The 15,132-nt window shown below is 49.1% G+C and overlaps 2 protein-coding genes across 9 annotated transcripts; both read right to left on the reverse strand.

Moving 5' to 3' along the window:
* Positions 1–6,428: 6,428 nt before the first annotated feature.
* TSTD1 (thiosulfate sulfurtransferase like domain containing 1) lies at positions 6,429–7,852 on the reverse strand. Its single transcript, XM_059067604.2, has 4 exons — positions 7,727–7,852; positions 7,392–7,514; positions 6,712–6,874; positions 6,429–6,622 (listed from the first exon to the last, which is right to left on the reverse strand). The coding sequence occupies exons 1-4, from the start codon at positions 7,800–7,802 to the stop codon at positions 6,571–6,573; spliced, it is 414 nt and encodes a 137-aa protein (XP_058923587.1). The 5' UTR covers positions 7,803–7,852; the 3' UTR covers positions 6,429–6,570.
* Positions 7,853–8,120: 268 nt separating this feature from the next.
* USF1 (upstream transcription factor 1) lies at positions 8,121–14,378 on the reverse strand. Of its 8 annotated transcripts, none has more exons than XM_059067395.2 (11): positions 14,079–14,378; positions 11,817–11,909; positions 11,394–11,443; positions 11,114–11,229; positions 10,661–10,762; positions 10,226–10,421; positions 9,888–9,975; positions 9,694–9,752; positions 9,453–9,547; positions 9,079–9,207; positions 8,121–8,881 (listed from the first exon to the last, which is right to left on the reverse strand). In XM_059067395.2, the coding sequence occupies exons 2-11, from the start codon at positions 11,822–11,824 to the stop codon at positions 8,792–8,794; spliced, it is 933 nt and encodes a 310-aa protein (XP_058923378.1). In that variant the 5' UTR covers positions 11,825–11,909; positions 14,079–14,378; the 3' UTR covers positions 8,121–8,791. The 8 variants fall into 8 exon arrangements, with proteins under 8 accessions (XP_058923378.1, XP_058923388.1, XP_066895643.1 ...); XM_059067405.2 differs by having other exon boundaries at positions 11,145–11,229; positions 14,079–14,283; XM_067039542.1 differs by having other exon boundaries at positions 11,802–11,909; positions 14,079–14,209.
* Between the last annotated feature and the right edge of the window lie 754 nt (positions 14,379–15,132).

The following is a 15,132-nucleotide window of genomic DNA, read 5'->3' on the forward strand; positions in this document are numbered from 1 at the left end:
CAGAGTTGAAAACAGAATCCTTAAGTGACTTCTTTCCAAGCTGGCATAGTACACTAATAGCACTCTAGGTATTGATATTTCCAGAGGTTCCTATTGAGAAATGATGTGCTTCTGTCATATGCTGGTCATATGGATACTTTACATTTTATAATCAATCTTGTTAGTCATTTTGCTTTACTCTCTAGGAAGACCAAGCCCAAATTTGCAATGCAAGTCCAAAAATTGACATGCATTCCTCATTTCACCTAACTTTATCCTGACTTCACCTGACTATGCTATTCAATCTTCCTTTAGCCCTGACATTTTTTTTTCTTTTATCCTTTTTGGAATGTAGGGTTTTCTGTACATACAAACATACTGTAGTGATGCTGTGATGTGCTACCCAGACTCCCTTTCAGAAATGAAGAACAATTTCCCCAGCTGTTGGCCTCTTTGGGAATTGCCTCCACCAAAGAGAAGCACCTAAGCCAAAGACATACCCCCTCCCCTTCCCAGGGGAGGGGATTAGATATGTACAGGGATCAGACATATATCTAATGTCTAATCCCTGAAATTGTTCATGGGTCACCTTGAAAGAAGTGTCAGTGGAATAGTGGAGTAAGCAATAAAACTTGTATGGAGTAGGCTGAGGAGAGAATGTAAATCGAAGAAATATAGACTATGGCTACAGGCACTTCAAGAGAGATTTTGCTGAGAAGGGCAGCAGAAAAAAGGAGCAGCAGCTGGAAGGGTGCTGGATGAAGGTAGAGCAGGTATTTTGTTTACATTGAAATGACTGTTTGCTAATGGCAGTGACCCAGTAGAAAGGAAAAAATTAATGCTGTATGAAACAAGAGGGGTTAGTTGCGGTACCAAGTTCTTGAGGAGAGAGGAGATGGGATCCAGAACCCAAGTTGAGGGTCAAAAGGGAGCAGAGACAACCATCCACCATGACAAGAGGGAAGTATATGGTACAATTGGTACATTTGTTGGTGGGAAGATGATAAAAATTTGGTCTGCCTTCTGTTCTCTAGAGCATGAGGTAAAGCCATTAGCTAAAAGTACAGAGGAAAAAGGGAAGTTTAGGAGATTGAAGAGTGGGGAGAAGCAGAGACAGAAACTGAACATACTAGGGAAGTATATTAGGCCTGGTGAGCAGTACCAAGTGCCTACTAGATATTTTGGACATAAATTTAAAGAGAGACCAGTCAAGCTGGTATGAATTTTACTCCAGCTGTTTGACTGCAGGAAAAGTGTAAGTGGTTAGTTGGGTGGGACCACAGCTGGGATTTTCCTAAGAAGTGGATGGAGAAAGCAGCAGGGATGCTAAAGAGGTGTTCAACGGAGTGGTATTTTATTAATTCCCTCTGTGTCTTTCCAGGGTTTCTTTTTGCTAACATAAGTAATTATAAACACGTATTCATATTATCTTACTCTTTTTTTTTCACACTACATTTTTTTTTTCACTTGAAACACGTCTTGGAGATCCTTTGCAAATGCACTGGTTCCTCATCCTTTTTTACAGCTTCATAATATTCTATAGTATGCTTATAATTGACCATACACTTGGCTATAAAGCAAGTCTCAATGTGGTTTAAATGATTCAAATCACAGTGTATGTTTTCTGACCACAGCAGTGGTTAAATAAGTGTGTAAAAAATCATCAAGCTGAACATTTATATTGTCTGACTCTTCTATTAAATATATTTTCTTAAAAAAAACAAAACAAAACAGTTTTAGGGACTTCCCTGGTGGTCCAGTGGTTAAGAATCCACTTTCCAATGCAGGGGACACGGATGGGTTGGATCCCTGGTAGGGGAACTAAGTTCCCACATGCCACAGGGCAACTAGGCCTGCATGCCGTAACTACTGAACTTGCGCTCTCTGGGGCCCGTGCACCACAACTAGAGAGAAGCCCGTGCACTGCAACAAAGGGCCCACATGCCACCACGAAAGAGCCCGCATGCTGCAACTAAGACCTGATGTGGCCAAATAAATAAATAAAACAAACCCCTTGTAAGTTAACATAAATAATATTTTAAAAAACCCACTTTTCCACTGCCAGTCATAAGTTCCCTTCCATCAAGTCTCAATGATATCTATGCTATTTTATTTATCTTATTGTGTTTACTCATGTACATCTCTAAATCCACACGTTTTAAATGACAGGCATTTTACATATGTTATCCCAGTAAACTTTCACAACCATCCAAAGAGATAGTCTTTTAACCCCCATTTTATAGATAAGGAAAGTGAGAAGTGGAATAGTTAAAAAGTAACTTGCAGTGACCACTAAGTAGTGCTGAGTCAGAACTAAGAACTCAGAACTCTGATTCATAGCCTTTGCTCTTTACATAATAACATGCCATGATACCATTCGTGAGTATTATTCCCAACTTTCTCCCCTTGCATTTTCCCCCCTGGGAATTATTAAACACCGCAATAAAAATTCAACATCTATTGAGTACCTCCTTTATGCCAGGGTCTGGTTTCATTGTTGGCCATACAAAAATAAAATAAACAGTCCCTCCCCTTAGAGTTCAGTCTAAAGGGGAAGAACCACATAATTTATAATACAGTATGTTAAGTGCTACATAGAGGTGTGTGCTTTATCCACCATTCTCCTGTTTCTTCTGTCCTTCATGGATCAGTTATACAATCTTATCTGGTTATTTTTCTCCCTTTTCCTTCAGTTTACAAGCCCTCTAGATGAAGACGGCAAGCATCCTGCCAAATACATTCTTCTAATTTTTGTGAAATTTCGTGTGGCACAAAAGAGGCTGGAAGCTTCCCAAACAGGGTAAATGTTGAGTAAAGGCCAGGGTCAGAAAGGAGTAGGGTCTAATTTGGCCACTAAAGAAACTAGCCTGGGCTTCCCTGGTGGCGCAGTGGTTGAGAGTCCGCCTGCTGATGCAGGGGACACGGGTTCATACGCCGGTCCGGGAGGATCCCACATGCCCTGGAGTGACTGGGCCTGTGAGCCATGGCCACTGAGCCTGCGCGTCCGGAGCCTGTGCTCCGCGACGGGAGAGGCCACAGCAGTGAGAGGCCTGATGGGAGCTGGCACTGAAAGATATGTTTGAAAAGGCAGGGTAATGCCAGATCCAGACTACAGCCTGCTTGAAATGCCAGGCCAAGACATGTGCTTGAGCCACTAGGCAACAAGGACCTATTGTAAATTATCAACTCTGACTGATAAGATTAAAATGTTATTTTAAGATTGCTCAGGCAGTGATGTTTCAGAAAGACTGAAATTAGAAGATTCGGAAAGTGGGGAGGCCAGTGATGCTCAACAAACACCTACTGAGAACTCAGATCCCAGGCACTGGAGGTAAGGAAATGAGAGCCAGTTCCTGCCTTTGAGGAGTTCACAACCAACTGAGAGAGATAAACAACAAAAACGTAATGTAGTAGACATGATGACACAGTCAACACAAACCTAGGGTAGATAAAATATGGTGAAAGAGGAGTCTGATGTAGCATGGAAAGAGAGAAGGCAGGGGAAAGACATAGAGCTGGTAAGCTCTAGCTCTTCAGCCTCACCTGCTGAAATAGTTAGCTATGAGGAAAGGGAAAGAGAATGTTAAAGGGCGAGGTAATGGCTTGGCACAGCCTATCAAGGTTATGAACCATATAGTTAATGAGAGAGAAAGAGGAATGTTTTCTTAACAATGATCAAGCCAGAGGGCGTGGTCATGTCGTGGGCCAGCTCAGTTTACTTCCAGGGTCCTCTCTAACCCTCATCAGCTAAACTGAAGAAAGCAAGTAGTGTAGGTTGGCAGGCCAGGAAGGAAGCTAGAAAACTAGTTTAGGTGCTAGAAGATAGAAAATGGTTGCCTAGAAAGAGATTAGGGATGGAATTGACTGGAAAAGCACCCTAGAGAAATTTGGGGGATTTTGGTGTTGTGTATCTTGCTTAGGATGCTTGTTACAAGTAAGCATACGATTGTCAAAACTCAATGAACAGAACACTTAAGAACAGTGCATTTTAGGGAATTCCCTGGCGGTGCAGTGGTTGGGACTCTATGCTTCCACTACAAGGGGCATGGGTTCAATCCCTGGTCGGGGAACTAATATCCCACATGCCGTGTGACCAAAAAGAAAAAAAAAAAAACAGTGCATTTTATTGTAGGTAAATTATGCCTCAATAAAAAAAGAAATCAAATTACAAAACTTGAGGAGGGAAAAAAGAAAACTAGAACAGTTAAGACTCAAAGAGGGAAATTAGATCCCATGAAAAATTTCCCAACCAGTCTGAGAACCAAAGGAATTTGGGTATTTGGGGAAAGAGTAACTGATACCTATTATTTGCCAGACCCTAGACTACACTCTTTCACATATTTCAACTTTATCTCCGACCCAACAATGTCCATCTAAGCTCGGTATTTTAACAGTATTGTGACTATTTCAGGGAGAGAGTGAAATAGGTCTATGAAAGGAGGTGGCAGAGCTCAGACGAATGGAAGATTTTGTAGTGTGCAGTGTAGACTGTGAGATAAAAGATGTATGAGGGCTGGGTTCAGCCCCCCCGAAAGGCAGAAGGGGAAGAGGAAAAGGTGAGAGAAAGGCAAGGAGTACAGGAAATGTCTGAAGGAATTTCTCCAGAAACTTGAAAATTCAGAAAATTGGGTCCATCTCTGACTCAACCTTTTCTTCCACAAAAAAAGGAATAAAATTTTTGTAAATCAAACTTAAGAAGTCAAAACTCTGCCATTAAAATATTTAGAAGGGGGCCTTCCCTGGTGGCGCAGTGGTTGAGAGTCCACCTGCCGATGCAGGGGACACGGGTTCGTGCCCCGGTCCCGGAAGTTCCCACAAGCCGTGGAGCGGCTGGGCCCGTGAGCCATGGCCGCTGAGCCTGCGCGTCCAGAGCCTGTGCTCCGCAACGGGAGAGGCCACAACAGTGAGAGGCCCGCGTACCGCAAAAAATATATATATATATATTTAGAAGGTCTGGAACCATATGCATTAAACCAGGAGTCCCCAACCCCCGGGCCACGGACCACTACCGGTCCGTGGCCTGTTAGGAACCAGGCCACACTGCAGGAGGTGAGCGGCAGGTGAGCAAGTGAGTGAAGATCATCTGTATCTACAGCTGCTCCCCATCACTCGCATTACCGTCTGAGCGCCGCCTCCTGTCAGCATTATGGTGAGTTGTAGAATTATTTCATTACATATTACAATGTAATAATAATAGAAACAAAGTGCACAATAAATGTAATGTGCGTGAATCATCCCAAAATCATCTCACCCCGACCCTGGTCCGTGGAAAAACTGTCTTCCACGAAACCAGTCCCTAGTGCCAAAAAGGTTGGGGACCACTGCTTTAAACCATGAACCATGCTAAAGGAAAGTTATATACCTACTGTATAATGTTGCATTTTATCTCAGTAAACATGTGCTTTTTCTTTTCTTTTTCTTTTTTCTTTTTTTACCAGTTAAATTTTGTTAAATCCACTGTGGGATCAGAGAACAGTGTTGCTAAAAACTGGGACCTCTTTCTGCTGGCACAGGAGGAACTCCTCATACCTGTGATCTGTGTTCGACACAAGTGTAGGATTAAGAGTGGCATCCATTCCTTCACGCGACTGCCTGGGAGAGCCAGGCAGAGCATTTTCTCAACCCAGTGACAAAGTCTGAGGGAAGTGAGGTTGGGGCTGGGGACCTGAAGATCTAGAGCAAGCATAGGCAAACTTTTTCTATAAAGGACTAGATAGTAAAAATGTTAGGCTTCGAAGAACATACAGTTTCTGTTACAACTATTCTGCCATTTTAGCAGAGGTAGCCACAGACAATATGTAAAAAAATGGTCATGGCAGCAAGACCAAATGGGGCCATAGTTTGCTGATCTCTGGTCTAGAGCAGTGGTTTTGGCTCCTGACTGCACATCAGAATCATTTGAGGGGCTTGTAAAACCACTAATGCCCTGGTCCCACTGCCGAGACTCCAAATCTGAGATGGAGACCAAGACTTTTTTTTTTTTTTTTTTTTTTTTTTTAAACTAGCAGGTGCGGGCTTCCCTGGTGGTGCAGTAGTTAAGAATCCACCTGCCAATGCAGGGGACACCGGTTCGAGCCCTGGTCCGGGAAGATCCCACATGCTGCGGAGCAACTAAGCCCATGTGCCACAAGTACTGGGCTCACGCACCTAAATCCCGTGCTCCGCAACAAGAGAAGCCACTGCAGTAAGAAGCCCACACACCTCAACGAAGAGTAGCCTTCGCGCAGCAGCCAAGACCCAACGCAGCCAATAAATAAATAAACAAACTGCCAGGTGATCTTGAATTATAGTCTCTCAGCAAACTGCTGGGTGTTTTCATTTTTGTTTTGGTTTTGGTGTGTGAGGGTGGAGGAGCAGATGAATGCTGGAAGAAGAACTTAGGGCTGAAATGAAGTCTAGGTTAAGATTAGAACTGTTTTCAGTTCTGACAAATTAAGTGCTTCCAATACTTTAATTAACTGCTCTTTATTTGTTGCTTTCGGTGCACAGCACTGTAAGAAGCTGCCCAACCCAGCAAGTCAGCCCCCTCATCACTCTTAGCGAAGGAGGCCATGGGCAGGTGGAGGGAGCATTCAGTAAGCTACCTTCTACCTAACCTTCTTTCTGGAACCATTCACTATAGGCGCCTTCGTAGTTCCTAGCCCTGTGGAGAAAAAGAGAAGTGAGGGAAGGACAAGCCCAGGAGGCAGTGCCCAGTCACGCCCCAGCTAGCAATTCACACCATCCCCATACCCTTTGTATCCAAGGCCCCGGGCCAACTGTGTGGCTTGAAAGCCCCGCTTGCCCCTCTGACAGAAGAAAATGAGGTTCTCATCTTCCAGCTTTGGTTTCTCGGTGGAGTACAAAGCCTTGAAAGCAGCTGGCTCCATCTGCAGGGCAGTTTCCAACTCTATCACTGGGAGGAGGAGTCGAGAGGACAGAATGGAAAGCCGGCAGTTTGGCAATCTCAGGCTCTGAGGCTGGGCCTGGAAGGACTGGTCCTGTGGTCGAACAAATCTCCAGGGGGCCCCAAAACAACACACGGTGACCACCACCCACCAACCTCAAGGACAAGATACAGCCTACCTGCACAGGAAGTCAGCCACACAACCTTTGAATGGAAGCCACTTCCCTAGTTTGTGAGGAGGAGCAAGCAAACTCAGGCATTCAGTCTTGGGGAGATCGAGCGTGTACAGAAGCTGGCCTGCCACTTTCTTGTCGCCTGTTATCCCCTCAAACTTGAAGGGCCAGTTCGGCCGCCAGGATCCGCCGCCAATCAACCCTTCTTAAGGGAAGTTTGGGGGGCTACCGGAATACTGGAGCCCCGTAACCAGTGCCTTCCCCACACCATCCTAAGTGAGGTCCCATTGGCTGAGACTCTCCTGGACAGCCTCTCCACTCCACCACCTGGGCTTCCCCTCTCAATCCCATACCCGGGATGTTGAGAGCCCCAGGGATGGTCCCAGCTGCCGCCTCCTCCCGAGATCTCACGTCGATGAGCCGGGCCCGGCCCGAGGCTAGAAGTGCACGGAGTTCAGGGAGCAAGACCGTGGGCTCTGAGGAAGGGGGCACGAGAGCATTGAGGGGAGCAGGAATGCAAGGCCCGGCTACCGCGGCACCCCCTCACCTGGCCGCGCCCCTACCCGGCGGGGGATGCGCGAGGACCCCCCCCTCCGCCACGCCCCTTTGCGCCTCCCTCCCCGTGCACCTCCACCGGGGGGGCTCCACGCGCGGCCTACACGAGATCACAGGTCTCCCCTGCAGGTACCTCCAGCCATGGTACGCGCCGCAAATGCGAGTTTCAGGAATGCGGATCCGGCCAGCCCCCTGGGAGCCCGCAGCATCTCCCCCGCCCTCCCGGAGCCGGAGCCGGAGCCGGAGCCGGAGCGAAGACCAGACCGGAACCGGAAGCGAAGGCACCGCCTCTCGCACAGCCCCCTGCAGCACCGGTTCCCGGTGGCCCTAACACACGCCAGCTAGAGAAATCCTCGCGATTGCCGGGAGTGGGCGGGCAACGACACACCGGTCTGGCCCAGGTAGTAGGACTCACAGTCCAGAAGCAGCACCCCACCCTAACCTTGGCCCAACCCTTACTGGTCAAAGCACAACGTGCCCCCTCCCTCCCGCCCTGGGGCCCGCAAAAGGAGAAAAAACGGAGACAATTGTGGCTCTGAATATTTTATCTTTAAAAAAAAAAAGAAAGAAAGAAAGAAAGGGGGGGGGGAACCGTCCCCACAAGGGGGTAAGGCCCCCAGTGGGCCCTGCCTGTTGTTCTCCCTGGCTCCAGAGACTTCTGCATAGGCCTTAGCTGCTTGCCGGCCAATCTCCTCTTCCTGGGGCAGCAGCCACTGCTAAGCATCCTATCCCCACTTCTTGCTGAAGCCTGTTGCCCAGAGTCCTCAGGTGCACATCTGAGCTCCAGGGAAAGGAAGAACCAGTGGAAGCGCCAGTGTCCTGGGTCAAGCCAGAGCTTTGCTTGTCAGCAGACCCTCTGCTAGCACTCTAAGCAAGCACAGGGCAAGCCCCCCAGTTCAGTGTGTCCAGTGTCCAGCATGGAGACAGCACATGCATTGTGCAAGAGGAGCACAAGGGCCCAGGGGCTGCACGGTAGGGTTGGGCGAGGATGTCAGTACACATCCACGTGTGTGTTTCACACCACTGCAGGCTGCTATATCACAGGGCCTCAGTTCAAAGACACGCCTTCTGAACTCCCCCCAGTCCCATGCCAGAAGTGGGCAGTGAAGGAAAGGGCACGGGGTTAGCCTGTTGCTCCTGGGCTATCTGCAGTTTTCTGAAAGGGGCTGTAGGGCCCAAAGGCTCTGAATCCCCAGAATTAGTTGCTATCACTCTTGATGACGACCTCTACTCCGTGGTGCCTCAACTGAGCTCGTAGCAGCAGATTCTTGTTTTTAAGATCTTCCACCTACCATGGGAAGGAGGCAGTAAAGGAAATAGGTAGAAAAGTTGGCACAGCCAAGTCCCTGAACTTACTGGGACACCCACCAGTGAGGAGGAAAAGATAAAGCCCTCTCTGTGGAAAACAAAATAGGGAGGCCCAAGCTAGGTTAGTGGTTAGGGAGGCCGAGGACAGCTATACTGAGGGTAGGGGGGGGGTCTGACCTGCTGTCGAAGCACGTCATTGTCCAACTGCAGCTGGTCAAGCCCCTGCAGTTCTTCAGACAACCTGTGGTTACTCTGCCGCAGTTCCTGGATATAATCACAGGCTTTGGATAGAATTCCACCTTTACTCTGTAAGAAAAAGCCAACAAAATGAGGACTAGGATATAAGATACCTGGCTTGCTTTCCAAAAGCATGTTTACACTTTGGACCTCATTTTCCCTTAAGGATGGTGAAATAACATCTCCCAGGGATTCAGGAACCTCAGAGATAGGAAAAGACTACTGCCGTGTGTGCCCACTCTCTACCATTTCTGGAAACAATACCAGGAGACAGAATTCAGGCATCTTGCCCACTACCAGGGTCTTTCCATGACCTGGCCAGACTTGGTGCTCTCCATGGAGCAGTCTGGGATGATCTTGGACAGTTGTACAATCCAGTTGTTAATCTTGTCTCGGCGGCGGCGCTCCACTGTGGGGCAAAGTAGAGGACAAGGTGACTCGGAGAACTCACCAAAGGCCCTAGGGTAAAAAAATTACCTAACCTCTCCCCTCAACATCACTGCTACCCCTAATCCCACCAGACAGCTCCAAGCTTCAGACGCAGATCATACCTACCTTCATTATGCTGAGCCCTGCGTTTCTCATCCCGAGTTGTCCGGGGAGCTTCTGACTTCCTAGCAACAGAGCCCAGATTGGCCAGAGTGAGGGAGGGTCAAAAAATGAGATTGGAGTTTGGGGTGAGGAATGACACCAAATCTGGAAGGAATCAAGACCATTTCTGGTAACTGAAAAGAAACAGGGTTACTCACGGGGAATAAGGGTGGGTCCTGGGGGCAATAGAGCGCTGGCTTCCTCCTTGCAACACTTCTTGTGGTGACATCATCACAAAGAACTGACCTATGAAGATGCACGGTAGGTTCTGTCAGGACATAAGCCTGGGAACCTCACCAAGCTCTAAGGCCAAGGCCCTGGGACCCTTCTCTAAAAAGGACATACTGCCTCCTGCTGGAAGGGCAGCCCCAGACTCACTGCCTGCCCAGGTCTTTGTGATCATTTAAGGGATCTTGAGTAAAGGCCCACTGCCCAGCAGCCATGTCCCACAGCCTATCCCAGCCCCTCCAGCCAGCATCCTCACAAAATATCTCACCAGTGCCAGGAGGGGTCGCCTGCCCCAGTAGTGCCTCTGAGCCCTGGGTGGTAACAACAGCTGCTGTACTCCCCGATGTGGTACCCCCTGCCCCATCTCCCACTGCAGTGCTGGGGAAGTAAGTATAGTGCGTCTCAGCAGCTGTCCCCTCTGTGTCAACTGCATCATCACTCGTGAACGCACCCTGGATCACAGCCTGGGAAGGGGAGCAAGAGAACAGAGACAAGGGACAGTTAAATACTGCCCATGAACTACTCTGTGGCTTCTATCCCTTGGGAGGAGGGAGGGAGAAACATCCAGAAAGGGAGAGTCTAGTGCTTTGGGTCAAGGCAGCCCTAGATGCTTCCCTATCCCTAGCCACACCTATCCTATTGGTTCCCTTCTTCATCTTACTACTCAGAGTTCTAGTCCCCTCTGCAGCCCATACCCCTGTACCTGGGTCATGGATTGAGTGGCAGGGTAGCCACTGATGGCGCCAGTCCCCTCAGTCTGGCCATCCAGCTGCCCCTCAGACACCTGGATCACCCTGTACATCACCTAGAGGCAGGGAGGAAAGGGGGAGAGGGGAAGAGGGCACAAGAGAGTAAGTGCCAGGGGTTCCCGGATCCCTCATAAAGCTGCTCTTGGCTAGGGCCCCCAAACAAGAATCCTTCACAGACATATAGTTAGCCATTCCCCCTCCTTTCCCCATATAGAGGTTTCAGCATAGCCCCTACCCCACACCGATCGCTACTCCAAACCTCCTACTCCATCCCCCATCCCCTTCCCCTCAAATAGTCCACATCTTCACCTCATCCTCCAAACCAGGTTCTCCCCATGACAGGTTCAGTTACCTCCCTCAATCCCAACCCCAGGTAACACCTGCAGCCACCTGGCCCCCTCCCTTACCTGGCCCCCATTTTCAGTTCGGAAGACGTACTTGACGTTGGGGTCAGGGAAAGTGGCAGCTGACTGGATGCTGGCGATAGCCACACTGGTTGGGTCCTCCCCAGTTGCCACTGCGCCTGAATTAGGAAAAGGACATGCCTATGAGTTACTGCTTTTCTCCCTCTGTTGCACTTGCATGTCATTTAAAAGAAGTAGCTTGCACAGGTGATAGGCCCATGGGCTAGGGGGAGAGGCCACGATGGGCTCTTGGTCTCAGCTCAGTTCCGTTTCTCCCACTCACCTTCCTGAATTTGCACTGTCCCCTCTTCCGTTTCAGCTGTTTTCTGCTGCCTGTTTGTGAAGGGACAAGAGGAAGAATAAGGGAAGAAGTGAATTAAAAGCTCACTGGCCCATTATCATAAGGCTCCCAAACTCATTGGCATTCCCAACAGGTGCTAGGTTAGGTTAGAATAACAAGAGCTAGTATTTACTTAGCACTGAGCTAAGCACTTAACAGGCAATATCTTACTTAATACTAAGAACAGCACTGTGAGTAGGTAGCACTACTTGCATTTTATAAACTGGAAACCAGATCACATAGCAGGGTGATGTAGCTGGGACCTAAATCTAGGTCTGCCTGACTCCAAAGCCAGTGCTCTTAACCATTTTGCATTCTCCCAGGCCTCCCATCTCCCATCCCAGACCCTACCTCTTCTTCACTCACCCCTTCATCTCTCTGTGAGGGGGCACATCCGAGGAATTGGTCCTTCTTTGGAAGTCTTCGTATCTCCTGCCTCACAGGCCTGAGTGCTAAGTCCTGGTAGGAATCAGGGAGTCTAGTGAGTCTAGGAAACTGAAAGCTGCCCTGTTTCTAGAACCTAGGCTCCCTGAAGACACAGCCAGGAACATAAACCAGTCATCTGCAGGCGACAATCAGCTTTCTCCATTCTGATACTGAGGGCTGACTACAGTGATTGAAAAAGTAACTCTAGGGCTTCCCTGGTGGCACAGCGGTCAAGAATCCGTCTGCCGATGCAGGGGATACAGGTTAGAGCCCTGGTCTGGGAGGATCCCACATGCCGCGGAGCAGCTGGGCCCGTGGGCCACAACTACTGAGCCTGCGCATCTGGAGCCTGTGCTCCGCAACGAGAGACGCCACGATGGTGAGAGGCCCGCGCACCGCGATGAAGAGTGGCCCCCGCTTGCCGCAACTGGAGAAAGCCCTTGCACAGAAACGAAGACCCAACACAGCCAAAAATAAATAAATAATTTTTTAAAAAAGAAAAAGCAACTCTACAAATAGTGCTCCGCGTCTCTCCAATTATCACTCCATCTCCTGATGGAGAGGGAATAATTTATACTGCAAGACTGAGAAAGAACATATTTATGGATGGATTATTATTAAAGCTATTACAATCTGCCATGACATGGGGATTAGGAAGGGCCATGTTTAGACCACAGCTATCAAAAAACACAGGGCCATGGATGCTGACGCTTCTTCCAGCCTCTCAGGCACATACTGTACACCGAGAAATTCCTGTCCTCAAATCTAGGAAAGGGAAACCTGAAACCCATTGGAAAAACCTCCGGAACCATAAAGACTAGACTTGGCCCTCGGGCCCCTTTCTACTGACAGGGCTCTTGTTTTGGGGAGTCCAGCTTTATGTCATTCATTAAAGACCCTAAAGCCCAAGTGTATCATCTTCAAGCTCCTACTATTTTATTCACCAAGCCTTCCTGTAGAACAACACAGTTGCTAAAATGTTGCCATGACAACTCCAAATCAACTGAGCCTCAGCAAAAAGGGGTGAAACTCCAGGTTCGGGGGTTCGGATAGAGAAGAGACAGTGGGGGAGGAATCCATCTACGAGGTGCCTGCCTTAAGACCGTTGACACCCGGGTGGGGGGGGGCGCGGACTGGGGAGGCGGGCAGGAAAAACAAAGGGCTGAGCAGACAGATGCCTCCAGAAAGAAACAGCTATGTAGTACAAAGCAATAAAATAATCCCAGCAGGAGAGGGGTAAGACTTTTGTAAATTCTCTACCCATAAGGTCCCCCAGACCTTTATCTTCAGCGAATGAGCCATGGAAAGCTTGTATCCAAAGTGTTAACCAAAAAAAAAAAAGGAACTGAAAGTGAAACTGTCCAGAGGAAGTAGCGCTGCAATAAGATCCCAGTCCCTAAGGGAGAAGTAGCACCAGTGTTTCGAGACCACCTACCTCTCCATCCTCAGACCTGCGGAGGAGGTGCCCCTCTAAGGCTTGCAGCGCTGACGGCAGAAGGAAGCAATGAAACAGAGACCAGGGCACAGGAGGCGTCTCTATAGCCCACAGCTGTCAGACAGGGGCAGCCTCTGAGAACACCCAGCAACGGGATCAGGCTACTTATTCAAATCTTATTTGGACATCAGGAAGCATTTCCTGAGCATTAGGGGTATGCGACACGGAAAGCAGGCTAGGATATTGTGGCGTGCACGCTCAGGGAACGAGGGCCCTGCAAGAGCCCTAAGTCTCGACACAAAGGGAAAAAGAATCAAGTTCGCAAAGAAGTCAGGCGCCTAGACCTTGCCTGAGAATGCGACGTCTCCCTGCAGGCCCACCAACCAGTAGACGCTCAGCAGCTGAGCGCCGGCCAGGCGCGAGGCCAAGAGCCCGCGCGGTGACCTGGCCAGCCCGGCCGGGCTCACCCCTAGCCTCCGCTGCTCTGCAGAGGTAGGAAAGGACACGGGGGGCTCAGCGGGGCCCGCAGTGTCCGGCCCAACGGCTCGCGGATAGCAGCGCGGGAGGGCGGGGACGTGTGCGCTCGGGGGCGGGGAGTGAGTTCGGCCCACAAAAGGGGAAGATAACGAACCAGGCACGGCCCCCTCCCTCAAAACAAAGGCTTCCGCCCCAGGAGTTCCTGAACCTAAAAAACGGAAACAAAATCGAGGCTGCTCTGCCTCGCCGGCGCACCCAGTCTCCAGACTCCCGCCGTGTCCTGCACTCACCGGCCAAGGCAGCTTCAGCCGCCGATCTCCCCCAACCGTGTTCTCCCTCTCCGGACTGGGGTATCTCCAAAGACAGCTGGTCATGCGCACTCCCGGCCCGCGCCCATGTTGGTGAGGGGCGGAAGTGTCTCTCTGGACCCGCCTAGCCTACTCAGCCTCTGAGTCTCCCCACTTCCGTTCGCTCCATCTTGATGAGGGCTTGGATGGGGGCGTGTTGTGGGTGTTGCTGGGGCGGGGAAGAAGCAATGCTCAGGGATCTCGGGAGAATGGTCCTGAAGTCCTTGTCGCTTTCGTCGTAGTCCAAGAACGGGAGAAAGGACGGCTAACTTGGTGCTACCATTTTTCTGCTGGACAGTGCCTTTTTAGTTCCAGGAGAAGGGAGTGAGAGAGGCCAGCTTAGATCAAGAGAGGGACATCGGATGGAGGAGCCATCTTTAACAAAGGACATCTTTTTCAAGTTTTCTATTGGAGATTAGGACATATCTGGGCATACATAGAGTTTGTATTAGCGTTAGCGGTCACCCAAAGACCCCCAAGGCTTAGGGTTTTTGTGAGGCTCAGAGTTTCTGTGAGAGGTATCTTGATTCCCATTCTTTTCAGTCAAGACCTAGCCTTAATGGATTTGGAGCAGTGTGGTGTAATAGGGAGAGTTCACACTCTGGAGCCAGACAAACTCGTGTCTCAGACCTAACCTCTGCCACTTCTTAATTCTGAGACTTTTGGCAACGTTTGACTTAACATTGGTTTCCTCACCTGTAAATGGAGATTACAAGTACCAACCTTAGAGAATTATTAGGTGGGCCAAATAAAATCAAGAGAGTATATTCTGTGCACAGAGAATACCTAGCCTTTACTGGCATATAATGAGCATTATGTAAATATAAGTTTCTCTTCCCCATTTTCTGACCAGCATGAACCCAGCTGTAGTTTCTAGCTACAGGTCTTCACAACAACAACTGAGGAAGAGCACCCAAACAATAAAAACTGAAAAACACAACGTTTGGCCAAACGTATCACTCAAGACTTTAATAAGAATAATGAGACACCACACTAC

The sequence above is a fragment of the Kogia breviceps genome, chromosome 1 (genome assembly GCF_026419965.1).
Source record: "Kogia breviceps isolate mKogBre1 chromosome 1, mKogBre1 haplotype 1, whole genome shotgun sequence".
NCBI lineage: Eukaryota > Metazoa > Chordata > Mammalia > Artiodactyla > Physeteridae > Kogia > Kogia breviceps.